This window comes from Martes martes (assembly GCF_963455335.1).
Source record: "Martes martes genome assembly, chromosome: 2".
Classification (NCBI taxonomy): Eukaryota; Metazoa; Chordata; class Mammalia; order Carnivora; family Mustelidae; genus Martes; species Martes martes.
In genome coordinates this window covers 27,735,338-27,758,993 of record NC_137889.1, presented here as the reverse complement: position 1 = coordinate 27,758,993, position 23,656 = coordinate 27,735,338, and the positions used below count along the sequence as shown (strand labels likewise).

Here is a 23,656-nt window from a genome sequence, read left to right as displayed (position 1 = left end):
CGCCGCAGGCGATGCCCCTGCCCGGCTGCTCCGGCGGGGGACGGTGCGAGCGGCGGCGGGGGAGCTGGCGGGGGGCAGCGGCTGCGGCGGCTGCAGCAGAGGGGCCGAGAGCTGGCGGCGGTGGCGGCGGTCGTGAAGGGCATCGGTAGCGGCGGTGATGGCAGTGTCGATGTGAGTGTTGGCTGACTGGGGTCCCCGGGGCTGCGCAGCCCGAGGCTGGCGGCCCGGCGGCGAGCGGGAGGCCGGGGCGGCGGAGGGATGCTATGTGCGCGGTGCAGAGCCGGGAGACGCCGCCTCTCACCGCCGACGGTCGGGCAGAGGCGGGAGCCGGGGCTCTGCGGCTGCGGGCGCCGTGCACCGCGGCCCGGAGTGGGGGTCCCGGGCGGAGGCGGGGGCAGCGCAGGCCGAGGGGCGTCTGCGATTGTTCTCAACACCCCTCCCCCACCCCACCCCGTGTGTCTGTTTGTCACTTGCAGCTGAAGATGGAAAGAGCCAGGCGAAGGGGAGGCGGCGGCGGCCGCGGCCGCGGCGGCAAGAATGTAGGGGGCTCTGGCCTAAGCAAGAGTAGACTCTATCCCCAGGCCCAGCACTCCCACTACCCCCACTACGCGGCTTCAGCCACCCCTAATCAGGCTGGGGGCGCAGCCGAAATCCAGGAGCTGGCCTCCAAACGAGTGGACATCCAGAAAAAGAGGTTTTACCTAGACGTAAAGCAAAGCTCCCGGGGCCGGTTCCTAAAGATAGCCGAAGTCTGGATAGGGAGAGGCCGGCAGGACAATATCAGAAAGAGTAAACTGACTCTGTCCCTGTCTGTGGCAGCGGAGCTGAAGGACTGTCTAGGGGACTTCATCGAGCATTACGCCCACCTGGGCCTGAAAGGCCACCGGCAAGAGCATGGCCACGGCAAAGATCAAGCCTCCAGGAGGAGACAGAAGCACTCGGCACCCTCCCCACCTGTCTCTGTAGGGTCGGAAGAGCACCCTCATAGTGTCCTCAAAACAGACTACATAGAGAGGGACAATAGGAAGTATTATCTAGACCTAAAGGAAAATCAACGGGGTCGCTTCCTAAGAATTAGACAAACCATGATGCGAGGGACTGGCATGATAGGTTATTTTGGTCACAGTTTGGGCCAAGAACAGACTATTGTGCTCCCAGCACAAGGAATGATTGAGTTTCGTGATGCCTTGGTTCAGCTCATTGAAGACTATGGCGAAGGGGACATAGAAGAACGAAGAGGTGGAGATGATGACCCACTTGAACTCCCAGAGGGGACTTCTTTCAGAGTGGACAATAAAAGGTTCTACTTTGATGTGGGCTCTAATAAATATGGAATTTTCCTGAAGGTAAGTGAGGTGAGGCCACCTTACCGTAATACTATTACTGTTCCATTCAAAGCTTGGACAAGGTTTGGGGAGAATTTTATCAAGTATGAAGAAGAGATGAGGAAAATTTGCAACAGCCATAAAGAAAAGAGAATGGATGGCAGAAGGGCCAGTGGTGAAGAACAAGAATGCCTCGACTAGAGTGAAATTGAACTCCATCAGGCAAAATTTAAAATCATAAATTGGCTAAAAGTACTGATCCATAATCATTCGAAGAAGTTTTTCCTCTTTTTTTGGCCCTTTGTTATTAGTAATACCTCTGGTAGTTTATACTTCAAGGAGTCTGATTCTCATGTTATACACAGAATATTATAATTCTTAAGGGAATTCCAACCTTAAATAGTTCAGCTGCTTCACCTGCTCCAGACTATTGAAGTATGCAAATCAGCACAAAATGTGATATTCTGACCTTCTAAATACCATAACTAAGATTTACATTGCACTATGACATGATCCCGAGAAAATATACATATACTTAATATGGAAGTGTGAATTTCTATTTAACAAGTTCCCCGAAAAAGTATTCCATCCCTACTTCATTAAAAGCTGCTAAGCTTACCTGTAGGGCAGTTACCACAGAAACAGAAATTGACCTCAAGTATAGTATAAATATATTTCTTTATAAAAGTACATGTAGAAATATATTAGTTGTTCACTGGATGACTGAATATCAAAAGTACCATGAAAGAATTAAATCTTACAGTTATGATAGTATTCTATAATTTCAAATTTTGTGGTAACCCTGCAGTCGATAGTTGCCATATCAAAGCCGTGGGAGAGTTTTAATTGGTTATTCTAAACTAGTTGTAATCCCATCTTTACCTCTATTCACTATACCCTATATTTTTATTGACTTTCCAAAGTTTGAGGAATTACTTTTATGTCACTGTTGAGTGGGAGGCTTCATCCTATGGCTTTGCTATGGAAATCTTGGTGTTTTAGCCTTTCATGCTAATTTGAAGGTTGTGCGAGGTTTTTTCCCAAAATATATCATGGACTCAAGGTGTTATATTTTATGCTTCTTCTTTAGCACTATTTCAGAGGGGTTGGTGCACCAGTTAACTGATACAAAAATACATCTGTAATAATACATTTTAGTAGCACTTTTGCAATTGCTACCCTTAAAATCGTGTCAACACTTCCAATATAAACCTGGCTTTTACAGGTATTTTAATTCCAGAAAGAAAAAAAAAATCTTTTTCTAAAAAGCATTTAGAATATAAATTTTCAGCCTGGGAAAATTATTTAAGGATTGGTTATAAACATATTTGAAAGGAAAATTCAGGCATTTTCCAAGGTGCTCTTTATGATACTTAAAAATAAGGTTTACTTTACATAAGACTCACCCATTTACCTGTATTAAAAATTACTTTCCAGGAAGTGCCACAGCAATTTTTCAACACCTAAGCAATTTTTAAACAAGTGGTTATAGTGTATATGTGTACCAACCCACCGTGTATTAACTGACTGGAATTTTATCTGTTGAGCTGCATTTTATTCTGATTGAAATTATTGTCTTTTATCTTGGCTTTATTCACCTCCCACACAATAAGTCCATATAATCATCTTTAAGAGCCAGACACTGATTTCAACCCCCAAATATAGCTCTCATTGATGAGAGCTGGCTGCATGGATTGAGATCAGAATGTAGCTCTCCTTTTATATGCTATAAGTAGTTCAAAATTATTTTAATAATTTTTTCCTTCAGCAGTTTGTCCCCAAATCCATTTAAGTAAGGTCACTAAAAGAACTTTGTGAGTTAAAAAAAGAATATTTCTGGCTTATCTTATTTCAAAACAAGCAATCAGTAACCCAGATATATACACTGGTATTGGTTTTCAGATTGTATTTCACGTTTCCTCAAGTAGTATGAAGGAATCTCATTAGTTCATTATAATTGTGGACCATCTGGATTACTATGGAACAACTGAAGGTTAGAAGATAATGTTAGTACTAGAGTTAATAGCACATGGTGGGTGTTGAGACTCTAAAAGTAGCAAGGATCTTTAAGCAGTCCTAACTGTAAAATAACTATTGTAGACTTGATAAAAAGTAGTTTTTGGTATATGAAGGAGTGATGTGCACTTGAATTACTGTACTACTGATTGTTATTGCTGCCCATCATAGTGCCTACTAATAATTATCAACCTGTCAGATTTTGGCAAACTGGAGTGATGAATGTTCCAGTATTCGAGTGTCCCTATCACTATTGCTATGACTATATACTCTTTCTTAAAACCTTCCCTCCTAAAATATTTATATCCATTAAATCTACATGATTTCTTTTTTGGTTTTAGTCTGATAAGATTTGAGTGTTTATGTCTATATATATACGTATGTGTGTATATATACATATACACAATACTATGTCAGACTTAAAGATAAGTATCTTTAATTCATTGTATATAAATATTAATTTTGCATTAATTATTTAAGTCAAGAATTAGTTAAGTAGCCAAATCTTCTACCTTGTATGTATACTTCAAAGTTATTACCTTCTCAAAGCTATAGATTGGTAGATCCATATATACCGGCAACTGAATATACATTAGAATCACTAAGCCTTCTGCCAGTCCTTTTGTTTCACTTTTTTATATGTATTCATTGAAAAATGAAATGTTATGATTTTTTGATACTTAAAGTTCCCAATTATTCATTAGCCATAATCAAATAAGATCCAGTTCAAAACTCTGGTATTAGGACATGTATTGCCATGTATCTTATAAAATAAGCTACTATTTTTATCTGTGCAATATGCATTTTATTTATTGTCATTTGTAACATAAATGAAGCTGCAAGTGTACATGGTATTCTTCAAAATAATAGGATCCCAGCCTTGAGGATATTAAACTCTTAAGGCAACTGGATGTTGGAAGTCAAAAAGTGAGCATTCAAGTTAGTAACCAAAATTACTAGTTCACTGTATAATTCTAAAACACTGATGATGTTTGCACATAATAACCCAAGTATAATGTGGTATAGACTCAAAACTGTAATAATATAAGCTAATAGTATGAGATTTGGAAACGGGTTCCTCATAATGGTTGGCAGTGTGCTCCTAGCAATTGAAAGCAACACTAATCTGTTGCTTATATGCAAAAGATGCAATGTATTATAAAAGTATTAAAAGTTCTGCCACATTTTATAATTTTCCTTGTTAAAGCCCCAAACTGCCATGTCCCTTAAACTTGAGTCAAACACAAGCTTATTTGCACTAAAGAGCATGGCCAAAAAATAAACGACAGGGTGGAAAAGCTAGTTGGAACCTCTTGAAATAATTGGTTCTAATGGGAGAATTTCACATTTGTCTATTTGAAAGCTATATGGTCCAGGCAGACAATCTGTCAGTTCACTAATTTAATAATGCACTTTACCTTTTGTATATAGAAGATGTACATTTATGCCACTTGACAGGTGGGATGTGTTTCAATAACTATGTAGTTAGAATCTGTAGGGTGATCTCTTGCATGCAGATGTTTGTGTTGGAACTGCTATAATAACAAGTTTCCATTAAATCAGTGTAATGGAGGAGGATAGAAGATGCTTTTGAAACAAGTCCCAATACATTTAACAAACACTTTTAAAGTAGAGTTCATATTTGTATTCTTAAGACCTAAAATCAATTTTAAAAAAAAAACATATTTCTAGCCCAGCTTAGTATTACAGTTGAGACTATATCTAGTTGAGACTCCTCATAATACCCTGAAAGTTAATTTTGGGAATTTGTGCAGACAAAAAAAAATTTTAATAATTCTGTTTCATTGTTGATGTGTGTTAAAATGACTAATGAAAAGACAGTACATGATACTGTATTAGAATTAAAAGTATGGTTGGCTGATATGGCATCATTAAGAAAACACCCAGACTAAAGAAATAAAGTTTCAAATTAAGAAAATGCAAAGAGCCTAAGAACCATTGCTAAAATAAACATAGTATTATTTCAAAATTTGCAGAACTAACTTTCACCAACCAAAAAGGGTATTGGGAGATTTAGTGTATCCTTTCATCCTAAAAACTTCCTGAGATGTACATTTGAAAACTAGATAATTGTTGCTTAATAATAGGTTGTATGTACTTTACTAAGAAACACTGTGTACTAATAATTCATTGAGAATATGCTATATTTACTGCATTCATTTTATATATATGGATAAGAATACATTATATATAGTCATTCTATCTTAATATATTCATGTATTTATATTGTAATTTTGCAAATATTTTCAGTAAAATAAACATTTATCTGAGCTGCACAATTTGAAGAGGATGAAATTGGAATACACCCTCAGACACTCATTTTTAATAAGCAGCTACCATTGAAAGTTGATGTATGTACTATCCTTTAGATTTTGTCGTATGGTTTATTTTAATATTTAAGTGACTAGGACTTAATTTGAACTTTAATGGTGTTCTGAAAATAATTTTTATAAGTGTGAGATTTTTTTCCCCTGCTTATTTCAAAATGCCTTTCATTGGAACTATTTATAAAATCCTATTCCAAGCTTTATGTAAGGGCTTGGCTTAGTCACCACATAGTTTGAAGTCTGTCTTTACCAAAACACCAAACATCTTTGGCAGGATAAAATCTAAAGTAAACCACAAGAGAAGTTAAAATTGATTCTGTGCCAACAAAATAATACAGGTACAATATTTATCACTGCCAAATAAGGTTCTTAAAGTCCTTCTGAAGTTTCCTTAAAGATTTCTTGAATTTCTTAGAGATATGGTGGCTAATGGCTAACCCATCAGAAGAGAATAAGGATGTTAGCATGCTGGTGAGACAATCCATAGTCCACAGTGCTGTAGCAATGAGGTACGGGGAAAATGTTTTTTTCCCAAGCTAAGGTCATGCAAAATTTGAATTTTTAGATCACAATTACTATCAGAAAGTAAATATAACAAAATTTAGGTAGGTGGATCTTGGGAAAACAATATATGCGTTAGTATATTTTCTTGTATATTGTAAAAAAATTAGTCTTTTTTTCTTAATTTGACATAATTGTTAAAATTAATTTTAGTAGTGGTTTTTTAATCAATATTTTTGAATAGGGAAAACATATATATATGGAACAAATTTAAATGCTACAGTTAGTGAAAAATAACCAATGTTAACCAATTTCTTGTGTATCCTTCTAGAGTTACTCTGAATATACAAGCATATGTGTATATACATATATTCTTTTTGCACATCCAAATGAAAATATATACACTATCCTGTACCTAGTAATATCAATTTTAGCTCTGTCATTTTAAATGAATTTTTTCCCTTTTATTCAGATACCATACTTGATCTAGTTAACATAGCACTTAATTTGAACTGTATTATTACCAAGGGAACCTCAAGGAAATTTTGAATGAATCCCATTGATACTTACTTAAAATGCATATATATGTATATATTAATTTAAAATGTATAAATATTTAATTTCCCTTCCCTATCCCTAACCACCTTGCCCCTCCTGTCTTCCCATCTTCCTTCCCACAGAAGAGTATTGGTCTTTTTCCTGAAGTAATAAGGTTCAGGACTGGCAGGATATTAAGCTATTTTACCAAGTGTTATTTTTATCTTAACTGTGTTCTCCAATGAAAAAAACCCGTATTTAAAAGCTTTAACAAATTATCACTTTTAGTCAAGTTTTACTAACTCTGATATTATCTCATTTTTATCCAAAGACCTTGCCATTATGAGAGCAAATGAGCACTAGAACTATAGTGGAAGTTTATGCTATGACTGTTGAAATCTTTTGATTTGTTAACATGAGCTTTATCTTTATGATGATAAGGTTATTAATGAATAATGCCTTTAGCAACTTAGTCAAATCCAGCCCTACACAAAAGGGTAACACTAGTCCTGATTGTTTAAAGCATTGATTCCCCCACAGAAGGACTCTGGTCCTTGGGACCAGAAGAGGTACTATGATGATTTGGAGAGAGATGAAAACTTTGGGGCTATGAGGTTTAAAATACAACTAAACCATCTCCATTCTCTGCTAGGAGATTATAAAACAGTAAATTATTTTTTAAAATGAAGTTAGCATAGTGCTTTAATAGTTTTTCAAATGCCCCAACCCCCCAAAAAGATCATTATTCTCTTTTCATTCATATCAGGCATGTATTTTAAAGTCACCTTTCTAATAACCACCAAGAAAAAATTATATGACAAGTTGGAAGTCCTGTACTGGAACCCTGAAGGATACTATCTAATTATAAATCAAATCAACCAGAGTAAAAAATCCAGTACTATTAGAAATACCTTAAGATATATGAGGATTGAGGAGGAATTGTTTTAATGGATTTGTTTCTGTAAATTTTACAAAAATTTTAAAAGGTTTAAAAAAATTCAAGCATTGCTTTAAACTTTAAAATAATATGTCCATAATTGGTTGCATGATTTTCTGTTTGTCAAATGACAGAGTTGTTCTTAGAAGACAGAATCTTCTTAAACATATATTTTTTAAAGCATAAAAGAGTTCTTTTAACGATGAATAACTCATCATCCTTTGCAGAATCTGTTAACATTGGTAAAAAATCTCCAGATATTTACTTGTTAAGGCTTAAAATGGTTTTTATGTTTTACTTCTTATTTAAAGAAAGGGGTCAAAAGGGAGGTAAATTCTCCTGCCGGAATGAGTTTTGCTTAAATTCAGGCTAAAAAAATTAGGAACTTCCCATACGTACTCAAGGGGTTTCCCATGTTAGTCCTTTGTGGTAAATTATGTTTTCCAAACTTTATCTTCTTTTGAACATCCTTTGTGAGAAATTGCTTATTCTTATTGAGGCCAGTGATATTTACCAGTGAGTAAAAACTGGCTCATAATGAAATTAGTGCTGTTATAGTGAAGTTAGTTTGCAATGTGAATATAAAGAAAATACTCATTTAAATGGAATATACAATTTCTTCTGTTGTTGACTTATTTCTAAGACTAAATAGGAGTTGCTTGTTCTCTCATTTTTTCCCCCTCGTATACTTAGTTTCTGTGTTACTTTATTCAAAGTTTTCATCATTCCCAGGAAATAGTAGGGGTAAAGAAAAGGAAAAGTAATCCCTAAGAAAAATGTTCATAGTAGTTAAAAGTTAGAGTTGCTCAAAGTGTAAGATTGGGGGGAGAAAAACACTTTTGTGGGTTTTTGTCTTTATCAAAATGATTATATAAATCTGTTTGCTTTATTTGATCTGATTAAAGACAGAATTTCTTTTGAGGTGCCGATATTCAGAAATATTTAGTATTTTATTTTTATTAGAGAAAATGGCTCAGTAGTATAATACATACTTTTCAGGATTTTATGTATTACTTGTTGTGGATTTGATGAGGTTGTTGTGTAGAGGTAGCAAATGTATAAGTAAGAGAGAAGAGAAAGGTAGTGACTCATTATTTTATTTGCCTATAACAAGGGAAATCAGTATAACTGAAATGGGAGAAATAAGAAATTCTCAAAACCAAACCCCTATTTATTTAACCTTTAAAAGATAAGGAGGGCACGTATTACTTGGAGCACTGGGTGTGGTGCATAAACAATGAATCTTGGAACACTGAAAAAATTAAATTAAAAAAAATAAAATAAAAAATGATTTGAGAAAGAATAAAAAGACCTAACTCTGCCAGTGGATGGCCTCTCAGCAAACCATTTCCTCCAGTAGGAAGGCTTCCATTTATGAAAAATGAACAAGGGGCTTCTGGCTTGCTCAGTCCTGTAAGCATCTGACTCTTGGTTTCAGCTCAGATCATGACGGGGTCGTGAGATCAAGCACTGTGTAGGTCTCCGCACTCAGCTCAGAGTCTGCTTGAGATTCTCTCCCTTTCTTCCCTGGTTCCCCAACAATCTCCCCGCTCCTGCTTACTCTCTCTCAAAATAAAATAAAGTCTTTAAAAAAAAAATGAACAAGATCATGCTGGAAGCTAGTTCCCTCCTACTCTAAACTTCTAAAATTCTGTATCAATGGAGTGTGAAAGAAAAAAATAAGAGAGTACCAGAATTGGAAAATGTAAGACAGTCTCTCTTTATATTAAAAACAGCTGTAAAAATGCTGCAGTCTGTGATGATACCCAAAGAACATGCAGACGTGGCGGTTTTTTATCACATGTATGTACCTCTTCATTTTTTTTTAAAGATTTTATTTATTTATTTATTTGACAGACAGAGATCACAAGTAGACAGAGAGGCAGGCAGAGAGAGGGGGAAGCAGGCTCCCCGCGCGGAGCAGAGAGCCCGATGTGGGGCTCGATCCCAAGACCCCAGGATCATGACCTGAGCTGAAGGCAGAGGCTTTAACCCACTGAGCCACCCAGGTGCCCCTATGTACCTCTTTAGCCACACAAAATGATATTTTGTTCGTAGTCCTTTTTAAGATCAAATTGTCATGCACTATCTACATAACTCTCCTATGCTTTAATTTTTTTATGGAAATATTTTTGTTATCTATATGAGGTCTTATCCTTTGGAAGCATCACTTGTTTCTATATATTCTAATAATTTCTTATATTCTACATGGCAAAAGAATTTTTAAAATAACATCACTTCCTGAAATGTCATTGTACCTGAAATAACCTTAAATTACATTGCTAAATGATACACTGCTACTATCACTGCAGGGGCCCCTGAGAAGGAAGTACTTACTACCCTTGACCCCTATTTCCTTGGTCTGTTGAACATAGTATGTTACAAGTAATGATGTTTAACAAAGGAAATCAGGAAGGGCACTGAACCGTGAACAGTAGGGTTCTACTTTAGAGGACCTGTAACTACTAGGTTGTACAAAGATAAAACATCATAATGAGTTTGTTTGTTTTGTTTTTAGCCTTGAGAAACTACCAAGGTTGATGATTGAAGGGGAAGAGAAAAACACACAAGGATTTTTTGTCCCAGATGCATTTATTAGGTGCCCCGGTCCTCCAGTGGACAGTATGCTACCACCACTCTCAATAGAGCAAAGGTAAAAAAGAGAGACCTCTCCTGCTGGACTAATCTTTTTGGTGCCCATTTGTTTATCAAAGACAGTGCTTAAGAGTAAGCAAAGTGTATTTTGAAGTGTGTGTACACATACATATTTTATTAATTTCAAAATATCTGTGCACATAAAATTCCACTGCAGACATATTCCATATACTAAACCATCCTTTAGCCCGGTGGTGGTTCACAATAGCAATCTGGTTGGTCAGTTCTCAACATATTCTTTTTTTTTTTTTTTAAAGATTTTATTTATTAGAGAGAGAGAGAGAGAGCGCGCGCACAGGCAGACAGAGTGGCAGGCAGAGGCAGAGGGCGAAGCAGGCTCCCTGCCGAGCAAGGGGCCCGATGTGGGACTCGATCCCAGGACGCCGGGATCATGACCTGAGCCGAAGGCAGCCGCTTAACCAACTGAGCCACCCAGGCATCCCTGGTCAGTTTTCAACAAATTCTATAGAGTGAACTGGCTGTTGTAGAAATGTTTTTCTCCCCCCTCTTCTCAAAACAACAGATACATTTTATTGTTATATTGTTTCTTCTTCCATGTTGCTTGAAGTCTAAGTGGGATATGAGAGAATCGTTTAGTTTTGTGATAATTTGCCCTTGTCATTTTGTAGAAATTGCCCTTAGCTTCCCATTTCAAACATTCTGAGCAACTTTACCAAAAGAACACACACAAGTGCCAGAAGTACCCATTAAACAAAACAGCAGAACCATAAAATAATAATTTAGAAAAACAGATATGTACAAGACACCTAGATACAAAAAAAAAAAAGGCCTTATCATTTGCTTCAGAAGCTGCTGTATTTTATTTCTTAGTTTTTCAGACTAGCAGTGTGATTTATACCAATGGTTGACAGTCTAGAATCTCAATAGGATAAAATAGTTTGAAAGTTCAGTTGAATTTATTACGGAATTTTATCTATTGCTTTTCTCCAGAAAGGGTAAGCCATACTATAATCATATATAGAAATAGAGTTCTAAAATTCCATCACTCTTAATCTTCCTCCCTTCTTTTTCTCCCTCTCATGCACTGTACCCTGTTGGAAGTGGGTAAGAACAATAATTTCTCCCACTACCCCCATGGCCCCACCCCATCCTATTTGTTTAGGTGACAGTTGAAACACAATAGAGAAGGCTAAAGAAATTGCCTTATGAACTAGATCTATAGACTAAGAAAGAAGGGCTACTACTTCACTCAATTATTCTCAACACTCTTGCCATATTTCTTTACAGTAATTTAGGATGAATAGAAACATTTCACTTGGGAAGATATGGACTGAAAGGTCAGTTAATCTAACTTTCAGTACACAGTGAATCTTCAGGAAATAATTTGACTAGCATGATTGACAGGTAATTTCAGAAATGAGTATAGCCTCTAGAAAAATTGCACCATGACCACTTTTAAAGAGAAGGTGGTAACAAAAGGAAGAAGAGTCGATCAAGATGGATTAGTACTAACAAGTATTACTTACTGAATACCTACCATATATTAGGCATTGCTGAACCCCTTGTAACTATTCTAATCCTTCTAACAATCCTATTACTATCCCCATTTTAATATGATTTTCTGGAGATTTTGAAACTGATTCAGTATTTCAGATGAAATATTAGTATTTCAGAACTAATATATTTGAACCCAAATTGACACCAAGCCAAAAGATTGTGCTCATTCAATTAAGCCAAAGTATCTTGAAGACTTCCTCCAAAATTTAAGCCCCCTAATTAATAAAGCACAATCTATCCTGGAACACCACTGGTAAATCTGCCTCAGATTTCTAGGAATTATTTTATCAAAACTATTACCTATGTATGGGGCTAGTACCACCAGGAGACACTCCTTATTGGAGGGTTCATCTAGTTCATTAAATTTCAGTACTAATAAATACAATTTATTCGATCTTTAGTATGGTTTTGACATTGAACCTCTAATCTCAACCAAATATGTCAATAATTTTGAAAAGAGATCAAATGATGAGAATATAGATGAATCATCCCAATTTAATCCTTAAGGGCAGAGAGGAGACAAATTACTATTTACCATGGACCTACAATTTCATTTTCAGGAACCAAAACCAACTGGTCGTGTTGAATTGATTTGGATATAAGTCTTATCAATATTAGTGAAAAGTTTATTTTTTTTTTGCAACTCTTTTTACCATCTTTTTCTTCCTATACCACTCTATTTATTTTCATATTTCATTACCAATTTTCCTCCTCTTTTCCTTATCCCCAGCAGAATAAACTGGTATGACTACCCTATTTACAAATACACATTTTCTCCATGACTCCAGGTCAGTGGTTTTCAAATTTTGCTGTGATTAAGAATCACTCAGAGGGTTCATTAACACACAAGATTGCTGGCCCCACTTCCTGAGTTTATGGTCTGTAGGTCTGGGATGGTGAGGAAAGGACCAAAAATTTGCATTTCTGACACATTCCCAAGTGATCTGATGCTGCTAAAATGGGGGCCCCACTTTAAGAACCACTGATGTATGTTGATGTGATTTTACCTTAGCTACAAAAGACCGTGAAAGAGAAATGTGGTCAAAATAACTATAGCATCTTGGTTGGTAGAAAGAAGACTCAGAGCTATTCATTCTGCCTTGAGAAATTTACAAATCTAAAGCAATATTTTTTATAAATTGCCTATATGTTAGATAAAAACCATTTTCTTCTCTTTTTATCCTTTCATTACATTTCATAACTTCTATCTGATTTTTTGATAGCACTCTTGAGATAATTCTGGTAGGGATTAACAATTATGAATTCTTATATGAAAAGTTTAGCATTCAAATTTATGGAGACTGAAGCATATTTTTAATTTGTTAAATAACATATATAAATCTTAGTAAAGGAAAGTAAATAATTTCTATACTCAACAGTTATTAATACAAGTGTTAGTGAATATTAAATATTAAGACTTGAAGGGACCCTAGGATTAGTTCAGTCCCTCAATTTTCCATTTTGTGACATATGTCATGTAGCTCAAATGGTTCATAATTACTAAAGTAAGCCAGGTAAACAGAAAATAAAAGCTAAAGCTCAAAATGCTGATTGTTTCTTAAGATATATAAATGATAATAAAAATACTAATTTCTTTTAAAAGCATATGTTTTCACCATCTTCCTCTGTCTTATCTATATGTGTAGGATAGAGGAACTATATATGTACTGTAATGTATTTATGATAATTTTTCAAATTAACAGTGGGACCCATTGATTTAAATCGAGAGATACTTCCCTGGATGCTTGTTGAGCATATTTGAAAACATAACTAACATACTTAAAAATAATTAATATTATGTTTGCTAACCTGTGGACATTCCATAATTAATGTGTTGATCAAAATTAATAAAATGATATTTTGTATATAAATCTATATAATTAATATGTATGACATAACCTTAATAGCTGTCATTCTAGTGGATCATATTTTATCAGAAATACTAGATCATTCATACATATACACTTGGCAGTTCTGCAGGTTCATTAACTTCTCTTTCCAACTACTACACCTTCAATGATTAGTGCTCCAAAACAATGAATTCCCAGTTGTGAAAAAGATCAACATAACAGAGATAGGCATCAACTCAAAAAGATCATTACAGGCAATATAATAACTTTTAAAAAAATCCTCTGTCTTGTTTGTATTATAACTACAATTTAAGTTTTAGATTTGAAAAATTTAAGTCTTACAATTATAATCTGGGGAAGCTTCAGGCAGAATGGAGATTTATAGGAAATTTCAGCTCAACGTGAGAGCAGACTTCAAGAAGTAGTGCTGTTTCCCTGTTTCTGAAATTTTTTAAGGCAGAGAATAGACATGCAATTAATTTAGGATGTGTGAAGGGAATTAATAAATCAGAAAAAATGGATTGTTATTACCTTGAAGATTCTTTTCAACTGTGAGAGACAGGATTTTGAGAATTCTTAGAGCTTTTGTATTCAGGTCTTCTATTAATGATCAAGTTAGATAAAGAATTAGGATTTCAATATTTCTAGCATTATTCTGAAAACATGTTAAGAAAAAAAATCATTTCCTCCCACCCCTTGTTATTGCAACACAATATAAGATATACTTTCAAATATTTATGAGCTGTACTAATTAAATGAATTAGTTAAGATAGGTTTCATGAGATTTGCCCTAAAAATTAGGTCTATTTTTTATGATTTTCATAAAAAATTTTACACATTTAATCATATTTTTCAGAAACAACCATTTGAAGGAATGAACATAGTACTTACATTGCTTTTTCAAAAGTACCTGCTACAGGTTTATTTGGAAAGATATAAGTGATAGTACAGTAAATTAGAAACCCAAATCATTGGATATTATCAGTTTTTCTTTGTAAAAGTCTAAATTAAATTTGTTTAAAGATTGAAGCAATCAAGTAATATTCTCCTTCTCTATTTTTTCTTGCACACTAATTTAAGATGGAAAGAAAACAACATGGTTCGCTATTTCATCTTAAGGTTTCCATTATCAGAGAACAAGATTCCAAGTAGGTTGATTATTGCTGCAAATAATATATGTGATTCTCTCCCAGAGAGTTTCAAGGCTTTATAAAAGGCAAAAGGGTGGCTGTGGCAATAATATCTAAATTCAGGGATCTTATATGAACCAATATGGAACTCCGTTCTCACTTGCAGGGTCCACTTCTTCTTGTCCTTCTTTCAGGCATCTTGCGCTTTCTCATGATATAACAACATTTTCATATTTCGGTGGACAAATAATAATGCCTTTTAGAGAGACAGCTGAGTAAGTCAAAATGTATTACACCAAAGTCTATAAGCTATATCTGCATTACACATTTCTAAGTATTTAGCTAAGTGAATTTTACTCTGCATGAATATTACACGTGTGTGTGCATGTGTGTGTATAAAATTTTAAAGGGAAACCAATCTTCCCCCACCCTACACCCCCTCCATGCCCCCAGAGCAGTACTGACAAATTGGTTTCATCTTGTTCGTTACACAGTTGATTGGCTGCCCTAAAGTGCTATGTTGAGAATGTGAAATCTGCATCTATAGGGAAAGAGAGAAGAAAAACATTCATGCCAAATATTTGCTATTTGTCATCCCTGCTTTAGAGCTATAAAAGTTCTCATTATAGCTCTAAACATTTCAAGCTTAGCCAGGCAGCTGGCTCTTGCAACACAGACTACCATTTGACTCACTTAAGAATATCTCTTCTAATATTTCAAAGAGATTGTTTTAATCCAATAATCCCTCCTTTAAAACAATAGAGACTCTCAGATGTGCCTCTAAGGAGCTCAAAGAATCATGGCCATGATGGTGTCATCAAGAATACCCTTAAACATTAAACTGTGTATTTGCCTCTAATGAGTTCTAACCTCCATTAAAATGACAGTGGTTTCTCCCTTTAAAATTTAGTCCAGTCATTCTCAAACACTCGTGTACGTAGTATATTTATTAAACGTAGATTCTGGTCCCCACCCCCAGAAATTCTGATTTGATTGGTCCAGAGTGGGGTTCAGAAACTGGCATTTTTTGTCTTGCTCTTTCTGAATGGTGTGGAGGCCATTCTTTGTCATGCATGGCCTTAGACTTGCATTCTTTCTTCCATATCATCTTTTCAGCTGGCATTGTTTAGATTTTAATACCATCAGCCAAAACAATTTTTTTGGGTTATCCTACCAACGAGTAATATCTAGGGCTCACTTTAAACATAGAGAGGCTAAACACATAAATCCAAGTATTTAATCTAGGACTTTGTATTATACTGTCTAGCTTTCTGGGCAATGATCACTGGGAATGCTAGTTTCTCCCCCACCTCCTATGCTCAAATTCAAACTATTTGACAAGTAACCATTGGTTACTTTTCAAAATTCAAGATTTCAAAACCAAAATATTCTGTCTTTCCAGCCTGAGTCAAGTCCATAAGTGGTTGGTCTTTCACTTTCTCACAAGTTGACCCTCGACGTCTCGAATGACTTTTCTCTCTTTTTTTTTTTTTTGGTTTTTTTTTTGTTTTGTTTTGTTTTGTTTTTGTTTTTAGATAGAAACTCACAATGTATTGGGAGTACAAAAAATATCCTTAGTCAATCTGAAGACCTCACTTTTCTGGTCTAGTTCAACTCTTTTTTTTTTTTTTTTTAATTGTGGTTAAAAAAAAAACCATAAAATTTACCATCTTAACCATTTCTAAATATGCAGTTCATTAGTGTGAAGTATATTCACCTTGTTGTACAACCAACGTCCAAAACTTTTTCATCTTGCAAAACTGAAACTCTAAGCCCACTGAATAATCCCCTATCCCTCATCCCCTGGCAACCACCAGACTACTTTCTTCTCATATCTGCTTTATCCTATCAATAATGGGTTTATAGTTATTGCTACTTAGCTCTCCAAGTATAATCTTTACAACCTGTGTTGTTACAGTTCTCACTTGTGAAAAGATTCACATTTGCAGGGCATCAGCGTGGCTCAGTCGGTTAAGCCTCCAGCTCTTGATCTCAGCTAAGGTCTTATCTCAGAGTTGTGACTTCAAGCCCCACGTTGGGCTCCACACGGGGTGAGGACTTCTCAAAAAAAAAAGGATGTATAATCACAAAGCAATTGTGCTTATATTATCTTAAGCGATCCTTATAATCTTTGGGTGACTGCAAATGAAATACATCTGGTCCTGGAAGCTTTCCTATGAGTTACAAGGAAAGGGAAACTTTATTCCTCATGAGACCGAGGGAATTCCAGAGGGATACTTCTTGTATGTTTGTTTGTTTGTTTGTTTAAGGTTTGAGGTTAGAATTCCCAGGGCGGTTAACCTTAAATTATCAAATTTCTGTAGATTTTTCCTATGTATATTCTAGAATTGGTTCCTCGTTATTTATATAGTAGATTGGAAATTTGTCTGGAGTTTGGCAGAGTTATTGTTCATTAAATGCTTTCAAAGTCTTTGCTGAGTCCAATATGAAACTTTACCTTTAAGCAGCTTTATTAGAAATATAATTTGGGGGCACCTAGGTGGCTCAGTTGGTTAAGTGCCCAACTCTTGATTTCCACTCGGGTCATGATCTCAGGGTCCTGAGATCGATCCCCATGTTGAGCTCCACCCTGGGCATGGAGCCTGCTTAAGATTCTCTCTCACCCTCTGCCCCTCCCCCCCCTTAAAAAAAAGAAATAAATACAATTGGGGAGGAAATAGGCATAAATAAAAATACATTTTATGCAAATGGAGTGTTTCAGGCACTCTTCAAAATCTTTGGCAGTAAGAAAAACCCAAACCCAAAAAACATTCTTTTTTTTTTTATTATTTGTTAGAGAGAGCGAGCGAGCACAGGCAGACAGAGTGGTAGGCAGAGGCAGAGGGAGAAGCAGACTCCTTGCCGAGCAAGGAGCCCGATGTGGGACTCAATCCCAGGATGCTGGGATCATGACCCGAGCCGAAGGCAGCTGCTTAACCAACTGAGCCACTCAGGCATCCCCCCAAGAAACATTCTTAATACTCTTACTTCTCAAATTTTTTTTTAATTTCTCTGCCTCTGTTATTAAAATTTTTCAAGAAGTTAATAAAGTTTTATTTTTGAAGAAGTTAGTAAAGCATTAAATCCTACAAGCAATATTCATCTGAATAGACAGAAATGCTATAATTTTGAGTATTATGCTCATGATTTTGACATAGAAAAATATGTACCTTTTCTTGGTCTAAGTTATCTTGGAACTAACACAAAAACTAGTTGATAGTGATTCTTGGATAATGGTAACTGAAGTGTTCTTCATCTTATGAATTTAATAATCCATAATATGAATGTATATGATTTTTTCAGACAAATGTTATTTATTTAGAATAATTTTAAGTAATTTCATAATTTCGGTAGCACCCAGCTATTGCTTTAATGATCTCCTGCAATGTACTGATAATATTTACTTCAAAGAAAATTCTTTAATATTGAATCTCATTATTCCTTTGAACTCCATTAAAGAATTAGAAATGTTTTCTCAATAAGAGGAACAATTTTTGAGTTGAAAATATTTAGTGAAAGAGTTGTAGTGCATCCAGTTCAGTGACCTACTAAGCAATTACTCTTTTTCCTTTCCAGTGCCCCATCACTATTTAAGATCTTTCCTCATTGCACACCATTATCACACCTAAACCACAGAAATTCATCGAATGCCGGCCATGCGATCCTCAGGGCACACACTGCCAGCCACCTAGAACTTAACCTCTCCTCCGTAGTCGCTAACATAAGCTTGGGTATTTTGCCAGGAAGATTCTTTAATACAGTAAAAACTTCAGGCTGAAAATTCCCCAAGTCCTGAACCTTTTTTGATAATTATATACTTTATCAATTATAATATTAAATTTATTTACAATAAAGAATGCCCATTTGATTTATAATAACTAAAGCTAGTTTGCATTCTTTTTTTTTTTTAAGATTTTATTTATTTATTTGACAGACAGAGATCACAACTAGGCAGAGAGGCAGGCAGAGGCAGGGGGCGGGAAGCAGGCTCCCTGCCAAGCAGAGAGACTGACAGGGGGCTGGATCCCAGGACCCTGAGATCATGACCCAAGTTGAAGGCAGAGGCTTAACCACTGAGCCACCCAGGCGCCCCTAGTTTGCATTTTTGTTCTTTGTGTGCTATTAAACTGTACTCCTATTTAAGGAACCCTTTGAGTCATCAGGTTACTACGTGCAATTTGGTTTGTTAATCACCATTTGCTGTTTGAATGATTTAAAAAAAAATTACACTTAATGACATACCAAGCCGGGATTCACGCAGTGCACATTAAAGTGAGTTGCTTCTGACTTCAGAAATATTACATAAGATCTATGTTTTATTTGATAGAAATTTTTTTACAGTTTATGTTGGAGAAAATCAATCTTAGGGAACCAGAGTTCAATTCTCACATCAGATTTTCAATAATTTAATTCTAAATGATTCATCTTAATTATTTTGTTACAAAATAACTACAAAATGAATGTGATGCCAAATTACTCACTGTATTTGTGCTATAATTAATAAAACCCCCCAAAATGTATTGTGTATTATTCAAACTATTGTTTCAAGCATTCATGGAATTTTAAGAATTCTAAGTTCTCTCTTTTTCCCTCCTGGTGGGTAGTGGGTGTGGTACCGAACAGAGGGCTTGGTACCCAGTGGAGGTAATGGCGCTGTGTGAGAAGCCTGGGCTCCCTGCCTTGTAGCTGACCCTCGGGCCAGTCATTTAATCTCTTGCTTATTCATCAGTTGTGGGAATTGGATCACAATGGATAATAGGGATCTTTCAATATCTATATTCCTGGGGTCAGTGAAACTTCTGTTCCAGGTACCTTGGGCTTCCTTGTTTGGCCTTCCCTCATTTTTCCCCGGATGCTCTTTGTTTCTTCTGACATTTATGGACCATACTATCCTCATCAGTATCCTTCATACTTAGCGATGGTTGCTTTAGAAAAGTGTTTCAGTGGATGGTTCCCTCTGTCTCATTTGTCCAGTCCCCTTTTCTATTAAGTTTAAAACCAGAGACTGTTTCTTCCTTTTTTCTGTTCCCCTCCACACCTAGCACTGTGCTGATTACTTCCATCATCTTTCTTCACATAATCACCACTGTTCCCATTCCTGTTTTGCTTTGAAATCTTGTTGCTTCAGGATTATAGAACTTCACAGACAAACCAAAATGATGCCAAGTGGGAATAAAAGCGGTAATTTTAAAACCCGGTAAGAAATACCATGTCATTTTATTTCAAGGATTGACTCAACAAATAAAGACACGTAGAATATGGGATCTTTTGTTTCCTGGCCATCCTAAATTTTACTTCAGAAAATTCTTTCCCTTGCTTAATAGATCAGTGATCCTGTTCTATTCACTCAGTGGATGTCGAGTAGCTACACTGTGCCGGGCTTTATGCTAGGGACTGGAGATAAAATAATTTACAAAATAAAAATATCCACTCCCATTAGCTTTAAGTATGCCATGTCTAAAGTTACTTGATTCAAAGCAGCTTTTGGAACCTAATCAAACTATCCTTTTTTCATTCAACAGATACTCATCTGATTATCCACAGCGTACCAGACAGTGCGTTGGTATATGTGAGAGGTGTGTTTGAAGCTAGCGATTATAAAATGCTGAACGTTATTTTCCCTTTAAATATGATTTACTTATGTACATTACCTACATTACTTAATTTAAATATGATATAATTATCTACCTATGTTATAATGATCAAAGTATATTTCACTGATGCAAATTTAGAGAGCCACAACAATATTGTTTTAAATAATGATTCTGTCTTCTCCGTTCCAAATCTCTTTTGATGTCCTAGGATGAAAATAATGATTCTGTTTCATCTCATGGGACATCTTCATGTGACTACTGTATTCAAGTGGTAATGATTTCCTAAACTCTAAGCTGGAGATGATTGTGAAGCCCCTTGCAGGCTCATCGTAGAAGACTGCTGTGGTTTCTGTGTGTGCATGGGGGATTGAATGTGGGAGAGACTGAGGAAGGCGAGGAGTAGTGACATCCTATCATATATTTGCCCTCCCTGCACTTTAATTTTATTTCACTCTCTTCGCACATAACAATATCTTCACAAAATCCTTTTCTCTCCATATGTCTGGGTTTATAGCAAACCATCAATGTTCTCAACTACGAATCTCACTGATACCTTAGCCAAATGAAATGAGCCTGATTCTACTGTTACCCTGTTAGTAAATCTGAAGCTAGAACAATTTTCTGTAGATGCATTTCAAAGAAGAGCCATTAACGGATAAATTCAGTTACTGATACAAAAGATTCATTTGACCTGAAAGTTTTTCCATAACTTAAGAATTTCTAATTAAAGTAAATGTAAAAAGAATATGGAATTTTAATTGCAATAATTTACATATAATTTCACATATTTTTCAAAGTTCCTTCACATATTGTATCTCATTTCATTCTGATAAAAATACTGATTTTGTTCATTATATCTGACCTCACTTAACAGATGAAGAAAACAGGCCCAGGCAGGTTAAATGATTTACTATAGATCACTTAGTGATCTAATAAAATACCAAGGTTTATAAGAAGCCCACTGCTCATTGCAGCCTTCATAATAATGTTACAGAAGTTTTAAATGGTAAACTTGAAATCGAAATTTCATAAAATTAAGCACATATTTTTACGGATAATTTCAATAGTTATTTTAAAAGTTAAAATTGGCATACAGTATTATATTAGTTTCAGGTGTATAAGAGAGTGATTCGGTATTTTTATACATTACAAAATGATCTCTACAATAGGTCTGGTTACCATCTGTCACTATACAAAGTTATTACAATACTGCTGACTATGCTGTACATCACTTCCGCATGATGTATTTATTTTACAACTGGAAGTTTGTACCTCTTAATTCCCTTCATGTTTTTTGCGTATCAACCCGCACCCCCACTTACCCTCTGGCCACCACCAGTTTGTTCCCTATATCTGAGTCTGTTTCTGTTTTGTTTTGTTCATTTGTTTTTTAAATTCCACATAAAAGTGAAATCACATTGTGTTTGTCTTTCTATGACTATTTCAGTTACCATAATACCCTCCAGATCCATCTGTGTTGTCCTTGTCATGTGTATCTCTTATTTGGAGAAATGTTCAGGTCCTCTACCCATTTTTTAATCAGCTTGTTTCTTGTTGTTGTTGTTATTGTTATTGAGTTGTATGAGTTATTTATATATTTTGGATATCAACCCCTTCACAGATATATCATTTGCAAGTATCTTCTCCCATTCAGCAGCATGTTTTTTCATTGTTGGTGATTTCCTTCATTGTGCAAAAGTGTTTTAGTTTGATGTAGTTCAAATCATTTATCTTTGCTTTTGTCACCCTTGTATAAGAAGACATATCCAAAAAACTATTTCTTAGGCCAAAGTCAAGAAGTATTGCATGTGTTTTCTTCTAGGCATTTCATGATTTCAGGTCTTACATTTAAGTCTGTAATCCATTTTGAGTTATTTTGTACGTGGTGTAAGAAAGTGGTCCAGTTTCATTCTTTTGTGTGTATCTGTCTAGTTTTCCCAACACCATTTATTGAAGAGATTGTCTTTTCCTCGTTGTATTTTCTGTCCCTTAGTTGTAAATTAATTGACCATAAAAGTATAGGTTTATTTCTGGGCTCCCCATTTTATCCCATTGATCTGTGTGTCTGTTTTTGTGCCAGTACCATACTGTTTTGATTACTAGTATACTATACCATACTAGTATACTAGTATACCATACTGTTTTGATTATTAGCTTTCTAGTATATCTTGAAATCTGGGATTGTAGTACTTCCAGCTTTGTTCTTTCTCAAGATCGCTTTGGCTATTCAGAGTCTTTTGTGGTTCCATACAAATTTCAGAATTATTTGTTCTAGTTCTGTGAATTAAGCACATGTTTTTATAGCCAATTTAAATGGTTTTTTTTAAAGTGTGCTCTAAACATTTTCCTGTTTTCATCACATCTTTGGGTTCAGTTCTGCACTCAATATACTGTGGGTTTTGGCCCTGGCAGAAGGTATATCAAATCATTATTTTGGTAATCAATATATTTGTAATCAATATATTGATTGATTGTAATCAATATATTTGCCTAGAGTCAGCCTTTTTTCTCTAATTATTGAGTCTTTGGCCATCTCTATTCTTTAGTCTATTTCCTGAGCTCCCACCTTTTAAAAAAAATATATTTTATTTATTTATTTATTTGTCAGAGAGAGAGAGAGAGCACAAGCAGGGAGAGCAGCAGGCAGAGGGAGAAGCAGGCTCCCCGCTGAGCAAGGAACCTGATGCGGAACTTGATCCCAGAACCTGGGGATCATGACCTGAGCCAAAGGCAGACGCTCAACAGACTGAGTCACTCAGGTGTCCCCTGAGCTCCCACCTTAGTGAACCTTCCAGAACTTGATCCTAATGACTAGAATACAGATCCCTTGCTGTCCTGTCCTATCATCACAAGTCTTATCATGGCTCCTGCAATGCAGTGTAGCCTTCAAAAAGTGTTATTTCGAGAACTTCAGAGATAAAAATACTTCATTTTCAGTCAGTGCAGTTAATAATTAAAAACCAACTAGAGAATTTTTTCTTAAACTCTAATGAGCAAGAGTAAATGGCCACATAATAAGTTGGAAGCAGGTTTTTTTCAAAACCTATTTGAAGGGGAAGTTCTAAGTTTATATGAAATTAACTCAAGAACCTATATATTCTTCATTTACACCATTATATGGTGATTATAGTTTTGCTTCATTGTTGTTTTTGTTTGTTGTCCCCGCAGTGATTATAGTTGTTAACAATGAAGATTATAAAGCATTGAAGTATTCTCATTCATACAAAATTTCATTGTGCTCTCTA

General features: G+C 35.6%; 1 protein-coding gene across 1 annotated transcript in view; it reads left to right on the top strand.

Moving 5' to 3' along the window:
- Positions 1-482: 482 nt before the first annotated feature.
- The window catches only part of PURG (purine rich element binding protein G), a gene marked incomplete at its 5' end in the record, with an annotated part of 38,813 nt that continues 15,639 nt past the window's right edge, over positions 483-23,656 (top strand). Inside the window, one exon of the mRNA XM_080796996.1 lies at positions 483-1,346. Coding sequence (XP_080653122.1) covers positions 483-1,346 — 864 coding nt within the window. The remainder of the gene's footprint in view (positions 1,347-23,656) is intronic.